Here is a 24,174-nt window from a genome sequence, read left to right as displayed (position 1 = left end):
TTCCATTGTTTGGAATCAGAAGTTCATTCATGCTTATTTAAAAAATAAAATCAAGAAAATCATTTAAAAATAGGGAAAATTGACAGCAAAGAGTTTGTTAAAATCTGGATCTTAGTGCTTAAGGAAGGTATGAGGCTAATTCTTTAAAGTAAGGATTATTCAGATGCAAACGATTTTGAAAGCACGATTTAAAACATATAAATTCACGAGGTGAACATGAAGGGTGCAAAAGGAAAAGGAGAGTGTGCACCAGAATGGCTGTTTAGGAGTACAACCTAGGGGTGCGACTGTGACTTGCATTGCTAGTTGTTGTAGATGCTACTAATATTCCTCGGTTTCAAATGATCCCTTCACTATTGAATTTCCACACCAATGCTGAAGGCGAAGGAGACATTGAGATGGGAGAGAAAGAAGGAGAATGCCCCTCATCAGGGCTTGGTGCAGATGGGGGAAAAGCATTGCAGATAGAACAAGGTCAGGCATGATGGGTGTCAGGTGATAGAACTGAAGGGTATGATGCAGAAAGATTGGCATATGGGGAAGGAGATGGTCCTGTATAATCATGTGGTTCTGTAGATGGAGCTGGAGAAGGGGCAGGAGGGGTTGCATAAAGTGTATCTACCAGATGAGAAGATAAACTAACTCCCTTAACTGCATCAGAGACTGAGTTATCCAGGCCAAGATTCTTTGGAGGGGAGCCCGTAATTGTTTGAGCCAACTGCTTCAATCTTTCTGGCAAAAGAATCCCAAAATCTAACATAAATGAAGCCTGTACCGTAACTGGTGGGTCTACTGTTGAGCCAATTACATTTGTTATCTTTCCTTATGAAAATAATAAGAATATATCATGAACTTGTAGCAGTAAATGGGCCATACCTGTAATCCACTTTCTGTTTTCCTCCATCAGTGGTCCAATCTGACGTGTCCCATATTGAGCCATGCACATACATTGGACTAGCGATGAAGTAGTTTCCTATGGCTTTTATCCTCATGAACAATCTTATGGGGACATCATCAACATAAAATATGATATGGTTTTCAGTCCAGAAGATACTGTACTTGTGAAAATCTGCAGATGGGTCGAACCGGAGGGTGTAGCGCTCTTCTCTTCCTTTACTGGTGCTGTTTCTGATGGTTGTATTGCCATGAACATTGGTCTGAACCGCCCACTCTTTGCCTTTGACGTTTCCTAAGATCTCGAAGGTCACTTCGTCCTGGTTCTTGCTGTATCTATCTTGATTCATGGAATCAAACGCAACCACAACTCCTACAGTGCCCTGGCTTCTTGGTAGTTTAATGGAGGCACTGAAGTATCCATGGAGGAAAATATTTGAAGAGACAAGCTCAGAACCAGTCTTTTGATCCAGACTGATCTCCAAGTTCCTAGTTGTTGCAAAATATGGGAATGGTCTTCAAGTTTTTGCACCTCATATTCTATCAGGGAATGGAGAACAATTCCCTTATAAGCTTCCCTATACCTTTGTTCCTTAGACAGACGTTTTTCCAAAGGGTTCATTTTTCGAAAATCATGATTCTTATTTACTACTGCCATTTTCACATAATCCAAAAAATTTAGAATTTTATCCAGTGCCAAGTTGACCAATCTGCTCATTATCAACCCGAGATATTTATTTTCCTCGAGCATTTCAGAAATACGAGGTTCCATTCCGGGCTGCAAGGCTTTGGCTCGAACAGAATATCATAAACAAACTTCCTGTGTGAGGTGGATTTAAAGATCCAGATATTTGAAGTATTTCCTCATCTAAACTCTTCACTAAGAAACGTATCATGGTCCCGACCTGTATCCAAGGAAGAAAATATTGCCGAAATTAGGCGAAATATCGGTGTGTCAGTACCCACTGACACGACAAATAGCATGGATATATCATCTGGTCAAAGCTTAGTCAACACAAACGATCAACGGTCAAAGCTCAAAATTGAGCATTCCCAATTCCACTAAGGTAAACTATCATTTGATAAATAATATGGACTAAGGAAATATATATCAAAACTTCTGATATAAATAAAATATTAAAAAAACACTTTAAATAACAAATTAATTATAACTATTTTATAATTAAATGAAAATTTTTCATTTAATTGATTAGTAAAAATATATCATAATTTTATTCATAGTATTTTTAATATTATTAATATATTAAAAATTTATACATTTATCATCATTTATTTTATAATATATCATAATTTTAATCTTAAATAAATTTTAAAATTAAACATATTATAATCACAATATTATCATCAAATAATATTTATATAATTCAATAATCAATATACACTTATGAAATTTATATTTTTTATTAACATGTACAATATTATATATATATATCAATTTATTCGAAAAAAATAACTTTAAAATGTCTATTATGTTTTTAATTTCATTTCTAAAAGTTTTATTTTATATTTTTATAAGTTTTGATCAATTTTAGGTTTACAAATATTTTATATTAAAATATCCATCGAAATATATTATAATCAAATATTATAATATAATGATCAAATAATATTTAATATAATTTAATAATCAATATGCACTTATCAAATTTATATTTTTTATTGACACGTACAATATTATATATATATATATATATTAATTTATTTAACAAAATAACTTTAAAATGTCTATTATACTTTAATTTCATTTCTAAAAGTTTTATTTTATATTTTTATAAGTTTTGGTCAATTTTAGGTCTATCGATATTTTATGTCAAAATATTTACCGATATATCCGTAAAATCGAAATACTGATATATCCGTAATTACCGATATTTTCATCCTAACCTGTATCACATGTCTTATGAGATCTACTAACGAATACTCCATCACCATATTCAATTTTATAGATTCTCCACGGATCTCTTCATCTGTTATAATAGCAGATGAGAAAATCCAAGAACAACGATATGAATGGATTCTTGAGCAAGTTTCACCACCTTCCTTCTATAAGCATGTTCGGTGCTTTTAATCTAACACCAAAATATGGATGGATCTCAGGAAGAATTTTTGCATCTTTACTTGGAATATCGACATCATATGCCAATACGACTCCATCAAAGATTTCATCGAATTTGAAAAGCAAAGAACTGAGTTCACGAAGGATGGCTTGAGAGACCCTACTCGCTTTCGATGGACGCACGTATACTATCAAATTCGCATCTGAAACCCTTAATCCCTCAATTAATTATTTAATCAAGGCTTACGATTATCAAGTAAAAAAAGTTGGAACCAGACTGCCGGCGGGGATGAAAATCAAACGATGGCGACTGGCTGTTCGTTACTGAGAAGAGTAACGCCTAGACCGGCTTTCCTCAGGTTCCCCGTGTACCATTTGCATCCTATGAGGTGGCACCCTCAGTTTTTCAAAACCCTTGTGGCAATTTCAAACACCGAGGTCATTGTTTTCAGCTTTCCTAGTTATATAGACTGAACCAGAAAATGATAGCTCTCCTCGTAGGTCTTTTCGAATAAGGCATCAACTCTGGTTTTATTTAGCGCCAAAATCATGATGATCAGTTGGGATTGTGACGGTTTCAGAGAATTGTGGAGGGATTTTAGTAGCGCGGAGATGACGATCTGGTTCATGGGAGTGGCCTCCACTCATAACTCCAGTGTCATATCCAAATATAATAGAGATCATAGAAGCAACTGCGGCACAAGCGCATGCACACTTGTTGATCCCTGCCTGATTCTAGAAGAAACATTTGTAGCAATGAGGCCACGAAAATCAAATTTCTCAACATTCAAACATGAGGCAAGGATGAAGACGGATTGAATCAAACGTCCCAAAAGGAGTGAGCCTAGTTGACGCGTTTGGAGTACTGATGTTTTTTTTAGATGACGTTCCAAGGGCGGATGCCACCAACTCAGCTGCATTTGGATTCAAACTTATGAACTCTGCTTCATACCATAATAACTAGTTTCGACAAGTCTCATTAAAATGGAAACAACCATTTTTTTTATCTTCTCAACGCATAAGCTGTCAATATCAGTTTTTGTTTTTACTCATGGGGCCTTCATAGCATTAATGGAATCATGGGTCTTTTCTTGGAATGACAATTCTTGTCTCCACATAATATCAGCAGACCACGCCGTTTGTGGGTTATCTTTCCACTTTGTTTTATCCTTGGATTGGGTGCACTTGTCTTTCACGTGAATAGCGCAAACACCTATGCACCTCAAAAACTGTACTGATTGCCAGATGCTTTCACGAAAATGTGGCCTCCCTCAAGTAGACCCTGCTGTATATTCTCAATATGGAACTGCCGCATCTGAAATATGGTCTTGGCTGCAACTCTCCGACACGTCACTAGAGACATGGGATGATGACTAGGTCTTTTAAGAAACATAACAATTGACGCCTCTCCATTGGCTCCCATTGCAAGGCTCTGTTGCCATGTTACACGTGGGGATAGACATAGGTTCTTAAGCAACCAAACTTTATCTTTGTGGGTCAGGGAATGAGTTCTTTTGCTGCCGCCTTAGTCCGAGGTGATCAAATCCCTCTTTAGCACGTACTCAAAGTTGAACATGACTGATGCATGGGATTTGGACTCAGCATGCATGTCTCTTCATAGCTGAGGACACAGTCATTCTACTTCCTTCAACAACACAGTATGCATTCCAGCCTTAGTTGATAAATAAGACGTACCCAGGTGAGTAACAAAGGTCCTCTTGGATGCATTCACTCTCTGCATATATATCTATCAATTCATTCCCCAAGAACAAGCCTAAATCCATACCTCTCCATCTGATAAATCCGTCGATCCACCTTCCCAAATCCAATTCATCAGAAAACTAAAGGAAAAGAACAGAGACCAGAGCAGAGGGGAACTAGAGAAAAAAAAAAAGCAACAAACAATATACGAATAAAGAGAAGCCACATTTCACATGCCTTCAATGGACTTCGACTGGTGGGAAAGATACTAGAAAACTCAATCAAGAGAAAGACAGCCAACATCTTCAGATAACACGCATGAAACAGAGCTTCATTGAGTTCAAATAATGCTAAAAAAAAAAAAAAAGAGCAAGGAATAAAACAATATCTGTAAGCATATTTAAGAACTATAAATCGGCACAGTTCACATGGAGTTTCTACCATCTCAACCCAACAAGCAAATCGTGTTCTAGATCATAAAAGGAGAGAATGAAGAATATAGATTGGGAAGGCGAGCCAGAAAAATAAACAGAAAACTTACCTTAGAACTTCTCTAAAGAAGCAAAGTCTGCTTCTCTTTTCCGATTCCCCTCTCCAAGATGAATCTCTTTCTCAGTGCTCTCTTTTCTTTTCCCCCTTTTCTTCTTTTTCCTCTAAAACCCATCTGTTAGAGCTTTTTATAGCAAATAACAGTCCTACGTGAGGAGTCTTCCTCTCTCCAAATTTTATCTTATGCACCGGAAAAACTCTTTTTTTAAATTTCAAACAACACCCATCCATGCCCATCACCTACAATCCATGTATATCATCTAAAGAGTTTTACCGTTTTCAAAAACTTCTCCAATGGTAGACTTCTTCCATAAAAATTTCAAATTATTAAATTAAATAAATAAATAATAAAATTAATAAATAAATACATAACTAAATAAATAAATGGGAGAATGATAAAATGATAATAATAGATAAGTGAATAAATAACAAGATAATAAACAAATAAATAAGAATAATAAATAACTAAATAACTAAATAACTAAATAACTAAAAATGATTGATAATAATGAAAATAAATAAATAAATAAATAAAAACATAATAAATAATCAAATAAAAGTGATTGATAATAATAAAAAATGAAAATAAATAAGTTGAGCCACACAAGCCATGCAATTATACAAGTCACACTAAGAATGTCTAATGGGCCAAACGGACTTAAGCAGGCCTAAGCAGACCTAAGGTATCTAAATGACCTAAGGTGGTGCCTAATGGGTTGGGTATACCTATACGGGCCTAGGGTGAGACTAAGTGGGCCTAACTAAGTCTAACCTGAAGTGCACCTAAGTTAAGCCTAATCTAAACTTGAAAGGCAGTCAAGGTCATAATGTGGAGCCGGATAAACCTCTCAACCAAAGTCTCCAAAGTAGCTCAGAGAAGGTAAGCTACATGAGTAGTAATGGGCCAACAAGGAACTACTGTGGAGTACTGAAAGAGCGTTTAAAGTTATGTGATATAGGGACAAAATGGAGGGTTTACAAAGAGTTCCAAGAAAAAGTCAAAAAGAGCAAATGAATATGGGGAGCGAAGATATTAATGAAGATTTATTTGATTTGGAAGATAAGGATTTTGGTGAGGAGATTAATAGTAGAATGAATATCACCAACATTTCTAGTGGAGGTAGTAACCGAGGAGGAAGTGATGGTAGGATGTTTTCTTCAAAAAAAAAAAAACAAGACAAAAATGTCTTATGGATCATTTTTTCACTCCTAATGCAGAGATGGTTGTTCAAAATCAAAGGAGTGGGAAGATGAATCAAACTACCATCAATGATGCCTACAAAAATGAAGCAAGAGAAAAAGCTTATATGTTTATCACAAGGTGGATGTATAAGGCTACTATTCCATTTAATGCAGTCACATATCCAAGTTTCCAACCAATGATTGAGGTTATTGGCCAATGTGGTGTGGGTATGAATGGATCAACTCTTCATGAGGTAAGAGTTACTAACCTTAAGAAAGAATTGGCTCTCACAAAAGATTTGATGAAAGATCATATGGTGGAATGGGGAAAAAATGGATGTTCAATTATATTGGATGGATGGACCGATAGGAAAGAGAGAACTTTGGTGAACTTTTAGGTTAATTGTTCAAAGGGAACCATGTTCATGCAATCTATTGATGCTTCTTCAATGATTAAGATGGGAGAAAATGTTTGAGTTACTTGACAAATGGGTAGAGCAAGTTGGTGAGGAGAATGTTATTCAAGTTATAACAGATAATCACTCAAGTTATGTGATGATAGGTAATAAATACTATTTCTTGAATTGTTATTTACTTTTAAAATTTGAATTATTTATCTTGATATCTTGTGTAAATTTATTATCTACAATTTCACATAGGGAGGTTGTTAGAATTAAAACGCCCGTATTTGTATTGGACACCATGTGCTGCGCATTGCCTTGACTTGATATTGGAAAATATTGGAAAGCTACCAAACATCAAGAGGACATTGGAGAGGGTTATATCACTAAATGGGTATATTTATAATCACTCAGGGCTGCTCAACGTGATGAGACGATTTACTGGACAAAGGGAATTTCTTAGGCCTACTAAGACTCGATTTGCAACTACTTTCATCACATTATCGCGATTGCATGAACAAAAAAACAACTTGAGGAAGATGTTTATAAGCTCAGATTGGTCAGATAGTAAATGAGAAAAAGAGCATAAGGGGAAAACTATAACCAATATAGTTCTAATGCCTTCATTTTGGAACACTATTATGTTTTGCTTAAAGGTTTCGGGTCCCCTAGTTCATGTGCTTCATTTGGTTGATGGTGAAAAAAAAGCTTATGTGGGATACATCTATGGGGGCATGAATAGAGCTAAGGATACAATTGTGAGAAGTTTTAATGGAAATGAAGAGAAGTATAAAGAAATCTTCAACATCATTGATAAGAGGTGGGAGATTCAGCTTCATCGACCTTTGCATGCAACATAGTACTTTTTAAATGCGAAATTCTTCTATGATAAACCAAAAATAGAGCATGATGCAAAGATTACGAGTGATTTATATAAATGCATCTTAAGGCTAACAAGAGACCCTACTAAACAAGAAAAAGTTGTGGCCGAAGTGAGTTTGTACACAAATGCCCAAAGACTATTCGGGAATGAGTTAGCTGTTAGGACAATGAAGACTAGAGCACCAGGTTAGTTATTTAGTTTTGTTTATTTAAATGATTATATTGTATTTTTGCTAAAATAGGTGAATTGTTTCACTAAATTGTTAATATCTATACTACAACTGAATGATGGGTTGCATATGGAGCTTCAACTCTAAATTTGCAAAGGTTTATAATGAAAGTCCTCAACTTAACATGCAGTGCATCAGGTTGTGAATGGAATTGGAGCATTTTTGAAAATGTAAGTGACCAAAATAATTACAAGTAATATTCTAATAGAGTATTGAATGTAACTTAAAAGTTAAAACTTTAAAATATATTTTATGAGCGTATGAATTTTTGCAGATTCATAGCAAAAGGAGAAATAGGTTAGATCATCAACGCTTTAATGATTTGGTATACATTAAGTATAATCGAGACTTGAAGAGAAGATACAAGGAACGTAACACCATTGACCCAATTTCTTTTAAAGATATAGATGATAGCAATGAATGGTTGATAGGAATGATGGAAGATGAGGATTCTCATGGAGATGCACAAGATGATTTTGTATTTAATGATAATAATTTGACATGGGGTGATGTTGCTAGAGCTACTGGAGCTGAGGAGGCCAGGTTTGGTACTAGAGTTAGAGCTAGAGCAAGCTTAAGCATAATACCACCAACGAAGGGGATAGCTTCAAGTTCTAGAACTTTGTCTTGTCATTCACTGATAGATGAAGATGAAGATGGAGACATGGTTGATTCAACAGATAAAGAAGATGGGGAAAGCTACAAATGTGATGATGGAAATGATGATGATGATGATTTTGTTGATTTAGAGGACGAGTGATGATTGCTTGTTGTGGACAAATTTGTTATTTAAGTGTTTTTTAATGATGTTTTTGAATTGTGGACAAATTTCATGTTTTGGTTTGGAAACTTTGGATTTGGATAAGTATTAGGCTATTAGCAATATCGATTTGAATTTGTTTTTATGCTTGGAGTTCTTTATTTTTATGTTTTTTGTTCATTAAATTGAAGTTTTGGATGATATTTGATGAATTATATGTTTAGAATAAATAAATGATTGTTAAATTTGATTAGATTATATAAAAATATATATGGAAATTAGGGTGCACATCACTTCACTAAAACCCACGCCTTAGGTGCACCTTGTGCCTCAAGCTCCAGGACTACTTTGTGCCTTGATGCGCCTTGAGCCTTGCAGTCATGGTCTATTGTTTGTAGTGCAGTGAAGCAGTTAGTGCTTAGGTGTCATCATGGTCTTTGGCACCAAGGACCACGAATGGTGCACAATGTAAAACATTATTTTTTCCACAAAAAGCTTCATAGGCCCATTGATAGACATTGGACCTATGACAATATATATTCTTAAAACCTGTTTATATTTTGAATTTACCAAAATTGAACCTCAAACAAGTATCATTTTTGTGATTTCAAGGTACAATCTTATTATAAGACAAGATACAATACAATAGAATTTAACTTCCATTAGAGCTAACATAACTATTCAATTATTACTAACAAAGTTGACGTCCGATCAGAACCTTTTTTTTATTTATTTTTATTTTTTAACTGAAACAACTAATAGCAGTCAATTTGGTTAGTTGGAATCTAAAATTGGTTACCAGAATGGCAGGTACTGTAAAAATCTCGTGAAACTGTGGTAAATTATAACTAATTCTAACCGGCCAGCATTCGAGCCTCTCCACGTCCTCTGCAGTTATTCTGTTGCAGCTACGTACAGTGCTGTTCCCTCCCTCCCTCTTCATATTTGTGTATCTATAGTCGCGGTCGCTTCACTCTCTTAACAGTTCATAGCTTTCTCTCTAAAGCAAGAACGAAGAATAGAGCCCTAGAGAGAGAAAAATCATCTTTCGCTTACTTGCACTTTCTAGTTTCATTTTCTAGTTCGCCAAACAGGGACTGTGAGTGATATAGAGAGAGGCGAAGTCTTGATCAGAGTGTTAGGGAGGGAAGGAATGGCTTCGAGTCCGAAGAACGTTGGAATTCTCGCTATGGAGATCTATTTTCCCCGAACTTGTGTTCAGCAGGTGATGATTTTCTCGTTTTTTTTTTCTTGTTTAATCTTTGTTTTGTTTTCTGTTGGTTTGTTGAATCAATGCTTGTTTCTTAGGTGTTAATGCTATTTGAATTAGGTTTTTGATGGAGTTCCTTCATGTTTTTAATTGAAATGAACATGAGAGAGAGAGATGTAAATACGGTGCTTAGTTTTGATTTCCTTTTTCTCTTTTTGGGATTCTTTATTGAATTTGATTTAAACTGTTGGAACATTGGTGTCTTGTTTGGTGAAATTGAATGCAAATGTTATTTTTGGCAAAAAGAAGTGAGAAAGAAGGTCAGATTTCTGATCTGGTGGATGATCAGCTTCGATTTTTGGTAGTTTATTGTAATTCTGCAGTTGGTGCCAAGAAATCTGAGGAAATCAAAAGAAAATAAAATTCAGTTAACAAAAGAAGATATCAAGTATCAACAATGAAATAACAAAAAGGTCAAGCTAGTCAGTTATTTTGGACATCACTTTGGATTTTGAAAGGAAAACAAATAGTTAAAGAATTAGTTAATTAGTTTAACAGGATCTTGATTAGTTATTTTGGAAATCACGTCGAATTTTGAGAGAATAACTAATAGTTAAAGAATTTATTAATTAGTTTAATAGGTCCTTGATTAAAAAGATTGGTTAAGTTGTTTACTCAGTTGTAACTAATTATATATAGATGTTTCCTGAAACTAATTATTTTATTCTTTTGAGCTTCCCAAAATATCTCTCTGTTTACTCCCTGGTCTCTTTACTTTCAGATTTTTAAACTTGCCAATGCGTGCCAATATTGCAATAAATTAGTCAATTGTAAAAATGTTCAGATTTAAAATTGGGAAGGAACACCTGGATTGAATTCTTATTGGCTAATTTGATTGAATATTTGAAATTATTCTGGAATTTGGTGAAAAATGACTGAATGATTTGAAACTTCTAAACTTTCAGAGTTTTCAAATTTAGCGGAAAAAACATCTGTAGTTTCAAGCTAACTGGACATCTGAATCACTTGAAATTGCTTGATAGCATAGCTATTTTTGAGGGGAGGTTTGAGTTTTTCCATAGTTCTAATAATTGAAAAAATTCTAAGATGCAGAACTTTAATTTCTTCATTTTCCCATTTATTGGAAGCCATAAGGGAGTTTAATTTATATCATATTGGTGTGAGGAACTAAAACTATATATATACTGTGCATGCTTCAAATTTAATTTCCTATTATGGACTTTGTCATTTGTTCCTCATTTGTTCCTATAATGATCTTGATGGACATATAGGAAGCTTTGGAGGCTCATGATGGTGCCAGCAAAGGAAAATACACTATTGGGCTTGGACAAGATTGCACGGCATTTTGTACAGAGGTGGAAGATGTCATCTCTATGAGGTTCCCAATCATCACTTAATCTCTTACTTCTTTATGTACTGCAATTTATTCTTAATATTTAATTTTGGAAATGGAAGAAGCAGCTCCTTGTTGGCTCTGATTTTGGCCCCATAGCTGTTTATGTTACAGTGGTATATGGCTCTCTCTGAGCAGTAGTGTCTCCATCATCTGCAATCTATTGGCATTAAAAGAAGAAAAATCAAAAGGAAAAAATGGAATTAGGCTTTGAAGATTCTCATCGATAACCATTCTTAATATGCTAAGAAATGGTTGAAGAAGAAAAAGAAATCTTAAATATGTGATCCTTCAAATCTTTGCCCAAGAATAGCAAAGTATTTGAAACCATCAATTTGGCTTGAACTAGACATGTTACCACAGTTTTTTATAGCATCAGTTTTGGTGGTTGTAATGGCACTTTGTATTGTTGGTTCGGCTCTTAATTGTTTACTTGTTTGTTAATCCGTTGATAATCTTAGAGTTTTAAAAATATCTTCCCCTTATACTTGTTCCTGTATTTCATTTGGTTATCAGTTTGACTGCTGTTGCTTCCCTCCTTGAGAAATATGAGATTGATCCAAAGCAAATTGGACGGCTGGAAGTTGGCAGTGAAACTGTGATAGACAAAAGCAAGTCCATTAAGACCTTCCTAATGCAAATTTTTGAGGTAATCCTTATTTTTTTTGGACTCAGAGTATCCTTTTCATTTCCTTTTGATTTTTTCAAAACTGTTCAAAGATACTTCCCTTTTTGGTACTCAAGAGTTGTCTCCTTATAGTTGTGGACCCTTGAGGCTTATGCTCAAGGAATGAAGTTGGATAACCCATAAATTTAAGAATTTGACACCATCTAAGGGATATGCGGTATTATAACTATGGCCATGATAGCACCAACACTGCCTCAAAACTTGGACCTTAGTTGGCTGTGAGCAGTCTTAGGGTCATGAAAACTCTGGGTCAGCCTATAGAAACTAACATTAACTTCAGTAGGTAAAAGCCTGTGATTCCATGGAGACTTGAGTGTCACTCAGTTAAGCAAGGATGCAGGCATTTGGTCTTGCACAGGTTTGCAATCATACTGATTTTGAACTCTCCCTTTCTGTGTAAGAGAGAATTTATTGACATCACATGTCATATATGTACCATCCATATTCTACAAAATGTTTTTCTTTGTGCAGCTATGATACTTTGTAATTCTTAAATTTCTTTTTTAAAATTTTGAGAATATTCTGCTTTACTCATGTAAACAAACAGGAATCTGGTAATACTGACATTGAAGGAGTGGATTCAACAAATGCATGCTATGGTGGGACTGCAGCTTTATTCAATTGTATAAATTGGGTGGAGAGTAGTTCATGGGATGGGCGTCATGGACTTGTTGTGTGCACCGACAATGCTGTATGATCTCTTTCTTAATGGGCCTAGACTTTCTTCATCCATTGTTTATTTGAAAGATTTAGTTGTAGTTGGAAGTAGAGAAGCAAATGGCTTCTAAAAGAGCTGGCTTTCTATGAAATGTTATGGAGGGAATTTGTATGTGGGGCTCAGACCCCAAACATATTATCAAGCCCTGTAACTGGACAGTGGGCATGTTTTGTTTGCTTGGCCTTATGATGAGTTCGCCCTAGAAGATTGTCTATTCTTAAACTATTATGATTGGAAGATTCTTAAACTATTATGATTGGATGATTTTGGATATCTAACTTGAAGACTACAAATTGTGCTTGCTTTTATGAATAATGAATAAAGGCTTCAGAGCAGCCAAAATCCACTTCAACTCTTGATTTTGAAGCTGCCATATCCCTGTTCAAACTAACCTGTCAGGCAAAGGCTGTAAAGATAAATAAATTAAGCACATTCTTTCAATGAGCCTTGGATTCAGAACCCAAGCTCCAACAGGGTGGACATGGTTACCTGCGTTCTCTTTGCCATTTTTATTTCACCGGTTCAAGGACATCACATCTAAAGGGACCTCCCTTGTTTCAGGTCTATGCAGAAGGTCCAGCCCGACCAACTGGAGGAGCAGCTGCCATTGCCATGCTAGTAGGACCTGGTGCACCTATTGCTTTTGAAAGCAAATTTAAAGGCAGTCATATGTCTCATGCCTATGACTTCTACAAGCCCAATCTTGCGAGTGAATACCCTGTAATGCTTCTTCACATTTTCTGTCATTTTTATTGAAAATTTAGATAATCAATCTGGTTTCTTTATGATACTTTTGCATATAATTGCTTGTTAATGTATTGGAAAGTTTTGTTTACAATTCTCTGTTTAGGAGCTCATTTTTCCACAACTTTGTTCTATGTTTAAAACACATGATGATCCAGGGAATTCCATTTCTGATACCATTTTCACATTTCCTATATTAATCATTTTCTGTTGAACAACCAAAGGTTACAAAAATGTAATAAAAATAGTGTTATTAAACTGAAAACCATGCCAACATTTTGATGTAAAGTTGAACATCATCAGCTTTGCTGTTGCTCCTATTAGCCAACCTTTTATTCTTTTATAAGATGGTCTTCTAGTATAGTTTGGAAGAACCATGACCAAAAGAGAGAAGGGACTGGGCAAGGTAATGCATTGTTCTGATCAAACGTAGAAGAAAGGGCCTCTGGATATGGTATATTTCAAGATCAATAGTTTCTCCAGAAGCTTTTGCAATCACTTCTGGTTCTTTCTTTAATAAAACTTTTATTAACAAGTTTGTGTCAAAACATTATGGTGCTACATCTACGTTATCTCTTGTAGAGAAATAAGCAAACTTCATAATATGAGAAAGTGTGACTTGGAAAAATGTGTTGTTCTTGTAATATCTTCTACCCCCCCTCCTTTAGTCTTGAAACTCAATTACTTTTGTGTGTGTTTGTGTTTGTGGAATTTATCTGGTGTACACTTGTCAGGTTTACCGTTTACTGCTTTTGTCTGATCAGCCTTGTTGATGAGGCCGCAAGAGAAAAGCTAGCTCCATTTTCAGCCCTATCTAAGGATGAGAGCTACCAGAGCCGGGATCTTGAAACAGTAAACCATTGTGATCCTGTTACTGATAAAGTTGATTCTATTGCATGGTTGCTAGGTACGAACTTCTTGCTGATGAATTCTTATTCCAATCTATAGGCAACACAGCAGGAAGCAAAGCATCTATATGATGCAAAGGTGCAACCAACAACTTTGTTACCAAAACAAGTTGGCAACATGTACACTGCATCTCTTTATGCGGCATTTGCATCCCTTCTTCACAATAAGAATGATTCACTGGTAAATACCTTTTCAATTTTCTTTTCCAGCTGTTTGGCTCTTACAGGTTTGTTTGGACCTTGGAAACATCAGAAGAAAGGAAAAAGGGGAAAAAAAATAGAGGAAATCTCGTTTGGTTGTGATGGAAAATAGAAGGAAAATGAAATTTAATGAAAATCACTTGAAAATTTTTCATGTTTGGGCTCTTCATTCACTACTCAAAAAAGTGAAGCAAGTGAGGAAAAAACAATTTATCTCAAATATGTTTTTTTAGTCTTCTTTGTTTTCTGCTCATTCTCTTATCATTTCCCTCATAGTTCCTAACTCCAAAGTGAACCTACATGTTAAGAGCTATTAAGGTTAATGTGGAAAGATTCCTAAAAGTTTTTTTTTTTATTTTTTGTTTTTCAATTATTATATTGATTTCCAGGCAGGTAAGCGGGTAATAATGTTTTCTTATGGGAGTGGTCTAACTGCCACAATGTTCTCATTCCAACTTCAGAATGGTCAACATCCATTCAGTTTGTTGAACATTGCAATGGTGATGAATGTCTCTGAGAAGTTGAAATCAAGACTTGAGGTATTTCTTCTTCTTACAGCTCTCACATTTCTGGATATATCTTAGTTATCCCGTGCCTGTGTTCTCATTGGCTACATGACAAGGCCTAGAGCCTGGCTCAGTCTGGTGTTTTCACATTATATTTGTCATAGTGTAGTGGCAAATGGTGTAATTAATGTTTTTTAATGCATCATATGTGTCTTCGCACAAAATAGGTAAAGTTAATAACACTTGTTTGCATCTGATTTGGGTTATTGGTTTCAACTGTATATAAATTAAAATTAGAAAATACATCTTAAATTCACCCATTTAAACAAACAGTTTCTTAGTGGGATTTGTAATTTGACATGCTGATATAAGCATCCCCTAAGATGTAAAACTAAGAATTCAGTATCTCTGCTAGAGGTATGGTAAAGAAATATATGATGAAGCAAACTTTGCTGGCTATGTGTTACCTGGGAAATGAAAGTTATGGACAATTATTGAGGTTTGAGATTCCGTCATGTTTTCAACTTCTAATTTCCTTCTCTGAAAATCAAATGTCGAAATTACTTCACTAGAAATAGTATATTTACAGGTAGAATTCATTTCTTGCTAGAAGTTTTCTCCCCCTTTTCTTTCCCTCTTTTTTCTGCATCATCATCTCTGGTAAGCAAACTGTTTCTAAATGCACCATAGTTTAACATCTGGTCTTTTTTTTTCCTTCTGCAATATTATGCTATCTGCTCTTCATATGCAGTTTCCTCCTGAAAAATTTGTCAAAACATTGAAGCTAATGGAGCATCGCTATGGTGCCAAGGCCTTTGTGATGAGCAAGGACTGTAGCTTGCTGGCTTCAGGCACCTATTATCTTACTGAAGTTGACTCTATGTACCGGAGATTCTATGCCAAGAAGCCTGGGGATGGCGACAACACTGATCCTATGTCTACATGTTAGAATGGTTCCCCCTGCAATAGTAGCCGATCCTGTTCCAATTAGCTTGTTGAAGATATCTCTCTTAAAGCTTCTTGCCAAAATGAAAAAGGTGTTTTGTTAACTGGGTAATTGCTGGATGTGTGGTATATTCCTGTTCATGTATATGCTCCCGGAAAAGTAATCCCCTTTGTGTTTGGTTGTTTTTTCTTTCCTCGTTTCCCTAGTTTCAATATAAAATTGTATATTGATTGAATCTCAACTACACCTACAAGGGGGTGAATAAGTGTTTTTTACAACTTGAAATGAATTGATTAGAATGATTCTCCCTCAGAAATTTTTTAGAATTTATATTTTTCTCCTTCAAAAATTTTCAAAAAACAAGCCAAATCACATGCAATAATGGATGCATTAACGGTCTTGTGATAAGTAAATGAATACAATTCACATGTAAATGTAACAATACTCCCCAATTAGGATTTACATCAATTTCCAACTACTCTAATTTTAAATCCAAATATATTTTACCTCCAAAAACTTAATTGTAACTTATGAAACTTATCAAACTATTTTAAGGATTAGATAATCAAATTTTAGGTTATATTCACAACTAATTTACTTATTAACATAGCGTAACTTTCTCTTAGAATTAAGTAAAAAAACAAACACCACATTATTCTTCCTTGTGGTTATTCCTGCTTTTGTGTATGAGCATGTTTTCATGCAAGCAAGGGGAATGTGAGGGATGGAGTGAATCCAGTGGACGTAAACAGGCAACAATTTTTTTCCCCATGTTTCAACCTAAGAGCCAGCCAAAAATTGAATGTGTTCGTGATCATCATAATTTTAGAGCATACATCATATAACTGCAAACCAAACTATATCACATTGGCACAATAAGTGAAACTATCCCAGTTATACTCAAGAATGACCAAGGGGGGATTCAGTTATATATTTCTAATTTGCCCATCAAAAATAAAAATAATTTTCTAGAGGAGAATGGATTTTCCAAATTCTTTAGCAAATTATGTATTTCATCAATTTATCAAAGATCTTCTCCTTAAGAAATTTTATCAAATACCTTGCAAGTATTCATCAGTTTTACAACGATGAGAAAACACCAACACAACCAAGATATTATTCACTATTTTGAGATATGAATATAAAAAAAGGCACAAAGATAATAGTGAAGACACAAGAATCTTAACCAATTCACCTACACTGTTGCAACACTCACTTGGCTACCAAGGCTCCCCAAAAACCTAAACAAGCATTCAAGATTTTGAAATCTCTCATTGCTTTTTAGTTCATGAAATGCTCCTCTAAGCTTCTTTCAACTTTAGCGTTGCCAATCAATCCATTGTCAGTGCAAGAAAGGAATTCCTTAACAATTTCTCAGACAATATATTTGAGGACTCTAATTGGAATTTTGCTATCTCAAAATATTAGTAACCTGCTCAAGTCTCTCAAAAAGCCTCTTCCACACCACAAAAAGCGAAGTAAATTTCAGTGCATTAACCTTAAGATAGACCCCAAGTCTAAAGGACTTTGTGAATTGATAAGTCTTAATGATAACACTTTAAAGCACAGTAGAGCTCCAAAACAGGTTGACCCTACCCACTTGACCCGAAAGGCAAGCTGCACAGCTTGGTTGACCAGACTAGACCAATCAACCTGGCCCTCCTAGCCTACCCAATTAAGAAGGCTCAACAACCATAACAAAAATACAACACAAATACTGCCAAAGGTTTTGATCCTAGCCCTAAGGCCTCAACTCAAGCTTACCAATAAGTCATGCATGAGTTTACAAATAAAGTACAGCCAGAGAAAAGAAAAGCAAAAAATCATTTATTTATTTTTGATAGGTAAATAAGATGTATTATACATGAAAAAAAGGTATACATGATGTATACAAAGAAGCCACAATACCCAAGAGGAGGCATGAAAACACAAAAACCAGCAAACGCGCCCTACCTAGAGCCTAACCAATCCACAAAGGCCAACATCGACAAAGTGTTGTCCCCAAGCTAAAAATCATATCCAAGCTAAACGCACAAACAAAGTATTCAATTCGAGGATTCAAATGACAAAGCATCCTTGAGGCCTTCAAGACTTGGAAAGCCTTCAAAGTTTTCTAAGAGCTGAGCTTGAGCACGGTGTTCGAAAGATCAACACAAGCAGACTCAACCCAAATCAAGAGTGCACGAAATACTCATGAAAATGTCAATGCATGCACTTGCCTTAACAGTGAGTACTTATAAAACATCAATTATCACAATTCTACCCCTTGATGACATGGTTAAAAATTAAAATCACATGAACCATGCAAACATATGGTTCTTCTTAACCACCTAAAAGCCAAAGCCAAGAGACTCAATATGGTGCAGGCTAACCTATTATGGAACCTACACATGAAATTTATATGACAATAAGAATAATCGGCTTGTAGTCAAAAGAATTACCTGTACACCAGCAAAGAGCAAATCATTACCAACAACCAATGCATAAACTTGTCCAATGGGTCCACTGAGACTCAATTCAGTGTTATTTTGAGTGTGCCATGCCTGCAATATCATCATAAATTGTCCAGTGAGGCAAGATATCATCTGCTTGGTACTGCTATATTCAAGTTGCTAATCCTATAAGAACAAGGTGCAATGAAACATAGTAGTGATAGCAAAAGAAAAAACAATAGTACTGTTTATTTCTATAGTTATGTTCTTTCGTGTTTCCTATCAAAAAACAAAAAAACAACAAAAATGGTAGTGATAATACTATAGTATATATAATAAGAGCAAAAGGGAGGAGATTTTGCATTCAAACCCACCTTAACAACATTTGGTATACCCACAAACAACCATGGGCCCTCACTAATCATACAGCCAACTTCTCCACCAAGATTAACCACACCAGTGGACTTCAAAAGAAAAGAAAAAACAAAGAAAGGCCATAAGATACAAAACTAAGGACAGCTTGTTTGCCAACAAAAAAAGAAAGGAAAACAAAACATAAAACTTCCTTTATTGCTAAAAAAAATTAAAACTTTATTCTTTTTTTTATGAGAAACAACAGTATAGTATATTAAGTTAAGTAAAATAAGTACAATAGACAGATGAGAAATCCTCCAAAATCTACACAAAAAGAAAGTAGGAACCTCCACAGTTCAAGTAAATCTATACGACAATGAGGTTCCACAAACCATGTCCCATGTGGGAATATACAAAAATAATCTATCCTTGCTAGCCCACACCCTTGGAACTACACACCAACATCTAATCAAGTTGGATCAAATTAAGGGGAATACCCTTAAAAGTTGTGGTGCAAGAATCCCAAAATGAGGCTAAGAAATAAATTATCTCCCAAAGACCCTCTAAAGTTCTCACCTTGTCCTAAAAAATCATAGCATTTCTTTCCCGCCACATAACCCACATCAAAGCAAGACAAGTGAACTGCCACAACACCTTGCCTCTACTGGTATTTCTCAATCCCTTATATGAGACAATCATCATGTCACAATACTCCTAAGAGGAAACCAATCCATATGAGCCAAGTTGAATAGTCTATGCCATAGTCCTAAACTCAATGGACAATATAAGAAGATATGATCTATCATTTCACCATTCTCCATACACAACAAACAAACATCAGGACTAAGGACTTTGCAGGATCTTCTTAGTTGTAGCTTGTCATTAGTGTTTACCTTCTTGAGTGCCACTAACCGAGCAAAAGATTTGACCTTAAATGAGGCTTGCGATTTCCAAACAAAATCAATAGGAAATAATGGAATTGGATCAATATGGTTGGATAGGATTGAAAAGAACGACTTTACCATAAATAAACCTGAAGAAAATAGGGATCAAGCTTTCAAATGGGACCAGATGGAGATAAGTGCAAATGTGAAAGAGAGGACATGAGTCTTTCAAGATATTCTATCTCAAAATCCAAAAGATTGTGACATAAGTTTAGATTCCAAGAGAAAGAATTAGTGGACCCAAGAACTAATGAAATAGTAAGGTTTTTAATTGTGACAATTCTGAATAGATCTAGGAATTAAGAACAGAAAGGTTGATCCCCCCACCACAAGTCTTCCCAAAAAAGAAATTCTTATCTCATCCCCCACCACCAACTGAGTGTATCTAGAAAAATCTTGAAAGACCAATGCAATGGCCTTCCAAAGACAACGATGTGACCACCTGGCTATAGTGTTGACATCCTACCCATTCACATGTGTCCCAAAGAACAAACTTTCCTTAGGAAGCCTCCATAGTCGTTTCCCTAATAGAGCACAATTCCTTACATAAATCTTCCTAGACCCTAATCCCCCTTCCCCCTTAGACTTACACACTAAGTACCAACTAACGAGATGGTCTTGCTTATACTCCCTAACCCCCTGACCACAAAAAACCCCTTTGCAATTTCTCAATTTTCAACACTACTCAAAATTAAAACTTCATGCTAACCAATATAATATTCATATATCTATAGGACAAGGAAGGTATTTTTTCCCCTCAAGTCTCAAAAACTACAATTCCAATATTCTAAACTTTAGGTCCATTTACTTCAAGGTCCCAAAACCCATTTTTTATGATGGCTTTCATTCTCCAAAGTCAAATGTTGAAAGAAAACACCATTTTCCAAATACATCATTTCATGTTGTTTCACACTGTCACCTCAAATGAAAGTGCAAGCAACTTTATGAAATGCACTGCCAAACACATGTTCTGCTCTTTTTTGGATAGAAAACATTATTTATTCTTGGTGTATAAATTGTTATTAAAAATATTGCTTGGTGTAAATTATTTTTAAGATATAACATTATTAAAAATTGTTAGTCGGTGTAAAAATAAATATAATAGTGCTTTAATTTTTTTTAATTCTAAATATCATCATATACCAATTCCAAGGCACGTTTTCTTATGTATTCCTCCGCTTTTCCAGCAACTAACCAAAGCATTAAGAAATAAACAGTAAAAACACCAATTCACCACAAAAACAAATAATAATAATAACAACCTGACCAGATTGACGGTCCCAAATCCTCACAGTCTCATCTTTGCTACCAGTATATAGCTTATCAGACCCAGATGGCTAAGCAATCCCACTGACGACCTGTCCACTAAACCTCGATCAGCCCATCCATTCAAATGCACAAGAACTCCAAATATAACCAAAATTCAAACAAATTGATTACTTTCTAATGCCCTTCAAGCACTGTCAAACTCGAGAAACAATCACCAATACTCCAAGAATGCAAAAAATTGCACTTATCCCCATAACTACAATTTCCTTGAAGCCAATAATTACAAAGCTTCTCAATCTCTATTGCCCGCGCCACTACCTGGAGCTCTATTGCCTGCACCACCGCCATGAACTCGCCCCCACGCAGGATTAAAATTAGGGCTTCTTCGTGCACCAGAAAAGCTGCGATCGTCATGTACTCCTTGATTCGGCCGTTTGGACGATGATCCATTGCTTATGAATGGTTGGTATTGTTCGGGAGGAGGAGCTGGTAATTCTCTGTGTAGGTACGGACAGGGGAACTTGTTACACCTGCCTGCCCTCCAATGGTAACAAACCTTTTGTTGTTTGCCACTATCATTCGAAGCCCCAAGTCGTTGAAACACCCGTTTGTTACCATGCTCGTCAACATCCATAGCTAAAGAAGATCAAAACAGAGATTAAATGTAGACCTTTGCTTTGAAGCTGAACTGAAAATCTTTATCTTTATCTTTATACCGAAAACAGGGAATTAGGGTATCCCGAAATAGCAATTCAAGAATTTGACCATAGGTTCCAACAGTTACAGATCCAATCTCATCATTGGAAACCCTAATTTCCTCAAAATTTCCATTCAGAACTTTATATTCAGAAAGGAAACACAGTGCATGCACCGGCGGAGTAACGTCGAGAAACAAAGAGTCGAGCATCGTCAACAGGTTGAAACAGTTAGACAAGGAAACCAGGTAATCAAGAAATCTGAACAGTGGAATGATTAGTCAAAACAGTTGATTCATCAGACCTGATCACCATAAACCCCCAGTCTCCTCCCTCTCAGCTCTCTATCCGGAAACACTCTCCAAGCTGAAATAGCGAATCCGAGGATAGGCGATTGTTCGAAACTGAAATAAATGGAGTCCAATCCCCGTGGAGTGGCTCCTTGCTGTTAGTGCCAAGTTTTCTGTCTAAAAGGAATAAAAAGGCTTGTTTGGAAGGCAAGAAGAGGTGGCCGATTGAAAAAGGGAAGGTTCTTGAGGATGAAATCACAAACACTAATTGGGTTCAGTTGTCTGGGCTCTAGAGAGGCTGAATCAAACAGCAGGGAATCGGCAGAGGTGATGGTAACTTGATTTACTAAATTACCCTTCTTCTTGCGTGCTACTACTACGATTTGTTGACGTGGCAAGTTTTTTTACTTGACTAATTATATCATTTTAATCATTTTATTTTTAGTACCATATGAATGGATCATAGCGAATTCAATAAAAATCTTATAACCTGAGTTTTTAAAAATAGTTTTCTGTTTTTAAAAACAGAAATTAATTTAAAAATTTTTTTTTTGAAATAGTTAATTTTTTTTCACAAATTAACTCCAAATTAAAAGGTGATATTTGGTTTTTGACTAAATAAAAAAAAATAAAAATATTTTAACCATTTTTATTTAATTAAAAATAATTAATAGACATCAACCAATATAATTAAACTAAACTTATTGATTAATATCAACAAAGTACTTTTAGTTGAATAGAAAAAGTCAAATATTTTGACTTTTTCTATTCAACCATAAAAACAAACACAATTAAAGCGTTGAATTTGTTAACAACTCCGTTAATTTTTAAAAACAATTTAAAACTTAAATAATAAACTCATTAATACCATAAATTTGTGAATATAATAAAATATCATTTTTTCTAACATATAATAAAATAATATATTTTCAATTAAAAATATAATTTATAATTTTATTATAATATTACTATTTTTATTTTACTAAAAACTATATATTTTTTAATTTATTTGTAATTACAAAATTATTTTCATTTTCAATAACACTTCAATTAAATTTAATTAATTAATATTATATAAATTGAATTTAAAATATTTTTACAAAATCAAAACAAATTTAAAAAAAATTATCCAAACAAGTCTTTTTGTTTTTTATTTTTAAAATCCTTTTATAAAAACAACTTGTCAAATATCTTTATTTTTATAAAACATTTAAAAAAAAATTTGGTTCTTTAATTTAAAAACAATTTCTCAAAAAAAAAAACATAAGAAAGCATGATCAAACAAGAAATTTAAAAAATATATAATTAATTAATTAAAATACTTGTTTGACTTGTATTAAAAATGAATATTAAAATTATTTTTATCCTATAATAATTTTTGTTTCACTATAATAAAAAAAATTGTTTCATAATTAAAAAAAATTATTTATCTTTAATTCATTCATAATTGTAGATTTAATTTTTATTTTTTAATAAGATTTAACTTGAATTTGATTTCATATTATTATAAATTAAATTTATAAAATTTTTATAAATTAAAAGTAAGACATTGCTTTTAAAAATAATACAAATTCTTTCATTCAAACAAGTTTTTTATTTTTTATTTTTTTAAAAAACTTTTTTAAAACATCTTGTCAACCACTCTTATTTAAAAAAAAAAAAATTATTTTGAAAACAAATTTTAAAAAACACCACCAAACCCTTAATTTGTACATTTATTATTTTTATTTTTATTTGTGAGTGCACCTACTATCCTTAGGATTCTAAAGACAACAAAAGCTTAGATCTAGGGCCTCAAAAACAAACTTTACCTTTAATTTGAATATTCCTAAATCCAATCCAACCGATAAAAATGATCCCAAAATCAAAGGATTTTCCACTCGATGGTTTTGTCTTCCATCCTTGGCACATGAATAGAGTGGTTACACACTCAGAGGAAGAGAGATGAAGGCTAAGGTTCTCTTTTTGGAAGAATGGAGTGGATGGATTGACTAATCCTACATTCTAAGGGGTTTTATATAACCACTCTTGTGGGCTTAACTGACTTTGGCCTAAGTTGGGCTTGAGTTAATTATTCTAGCTCACAAGGTCCTAACTTATTAATTATCTCTATTAGGCTCCGTTTAATTAAGTAACCTAATATCTAGAAAAACTGAAACTAAACAATCATTAATTCTTA

At 34.4% G+C, this 24,174-nt stretch overlaps 2 protein-coding genes and 1 pseudogene across 2 annotated transcripts; 1 reads left to right on the top strand and 2 right to left on the bottom strand.

The window, feature by feature from the left end:
* Positions 1-475: 475 nt before the first annotated feature.
* LOC100267817 (probable xyloglucan endotransglucosylase/hydrolase protein 27) lies at positions 476-1,552 on the bottom strand. The gene is made up of 3 exons (XM_002262605.4): positions 1,479-1,552; positions 854-1,383; positions 476-732 (listed from the first exon to the last, which is right to left on the bottom strand). Exons 1-3 carry the CDS (start codon positions 1,550-1,552, stop codon positions 476-478), a joined length of 861 nt encoding a protein of 286 aa, XP_002262641.4.
* Positions 1,553-9,546: 7,994 nt separating this feature from the next.
* Positions 9,547-15,996, top strand: LOC100257525 (hydroxymethylglutaryl-CoA synthase; the record flags this gene model as incomplete). The annotated part of the gene is made up of 9 exons (XM_059743394.1): positions 9,547-9,901; positions 11,179-11,285; positions 11,817-11,949; positions 12,536-12,679; positions 13,268-13,426; positions 14,096-14,302; positions 14,399-14,539; positions 14,949-15,098; positions 15,817-15,996. Coding segments are annotated over exons 1-9 (1,293 nt in total), but the record flags the coding sequence as incomplete, so codon positions are not given.
* Positions 15,583-22,329, bottom strand: LOC100252397 (zinc finger CCCH domain-containing protein 48-like; annotated as a pseudogene).
* Positions 22,330-24,174: the final 1,845 nt, after the last annotated feature.

The sequence above is a fragment of the Vitis vinifera genome, chromosome 16 (genome assembly GCF_030704535.1).
Source record: "Vitis vinifera cultivar Pinot Noir 40024 chromosome 16, ASM3070453v1".
Taxonomy (NCBI): Eukaryota; Viridiplantae; Streptophyta; class Magnoliopsida; order Vitales; family Vitaceae; genus Vitis; species Vitis vinifera.
The sequence above is the reverse complement of the archived record's forward strand: the minus strand, read 5'-3'. Positions and strand labels throughout refer to the sequence as shown.

Coding starts and splice junctions, on each gene's coding strand:
- LOC100267817 (XM_002262605.4), bottom strand. CDS start 1,552: ATGGCAGTAGTAAATAAGAATCATGATTTTCGAAAAATGAACCCTTTG. Junction 1,384..1,478: donor CGTCTGTCTAAGGAACAAAG/GTATAGGGAAGC, acceptor TGCAACAACTAG/GAACTTGGAGATCAGTCTGG. Junction 733..853: donor TGGCCCATTTACTGCTACAA/GTTCATGATATA, acceptor TTCTTTTGCCAG/AAAGATTGAAGCAGTTGGCT.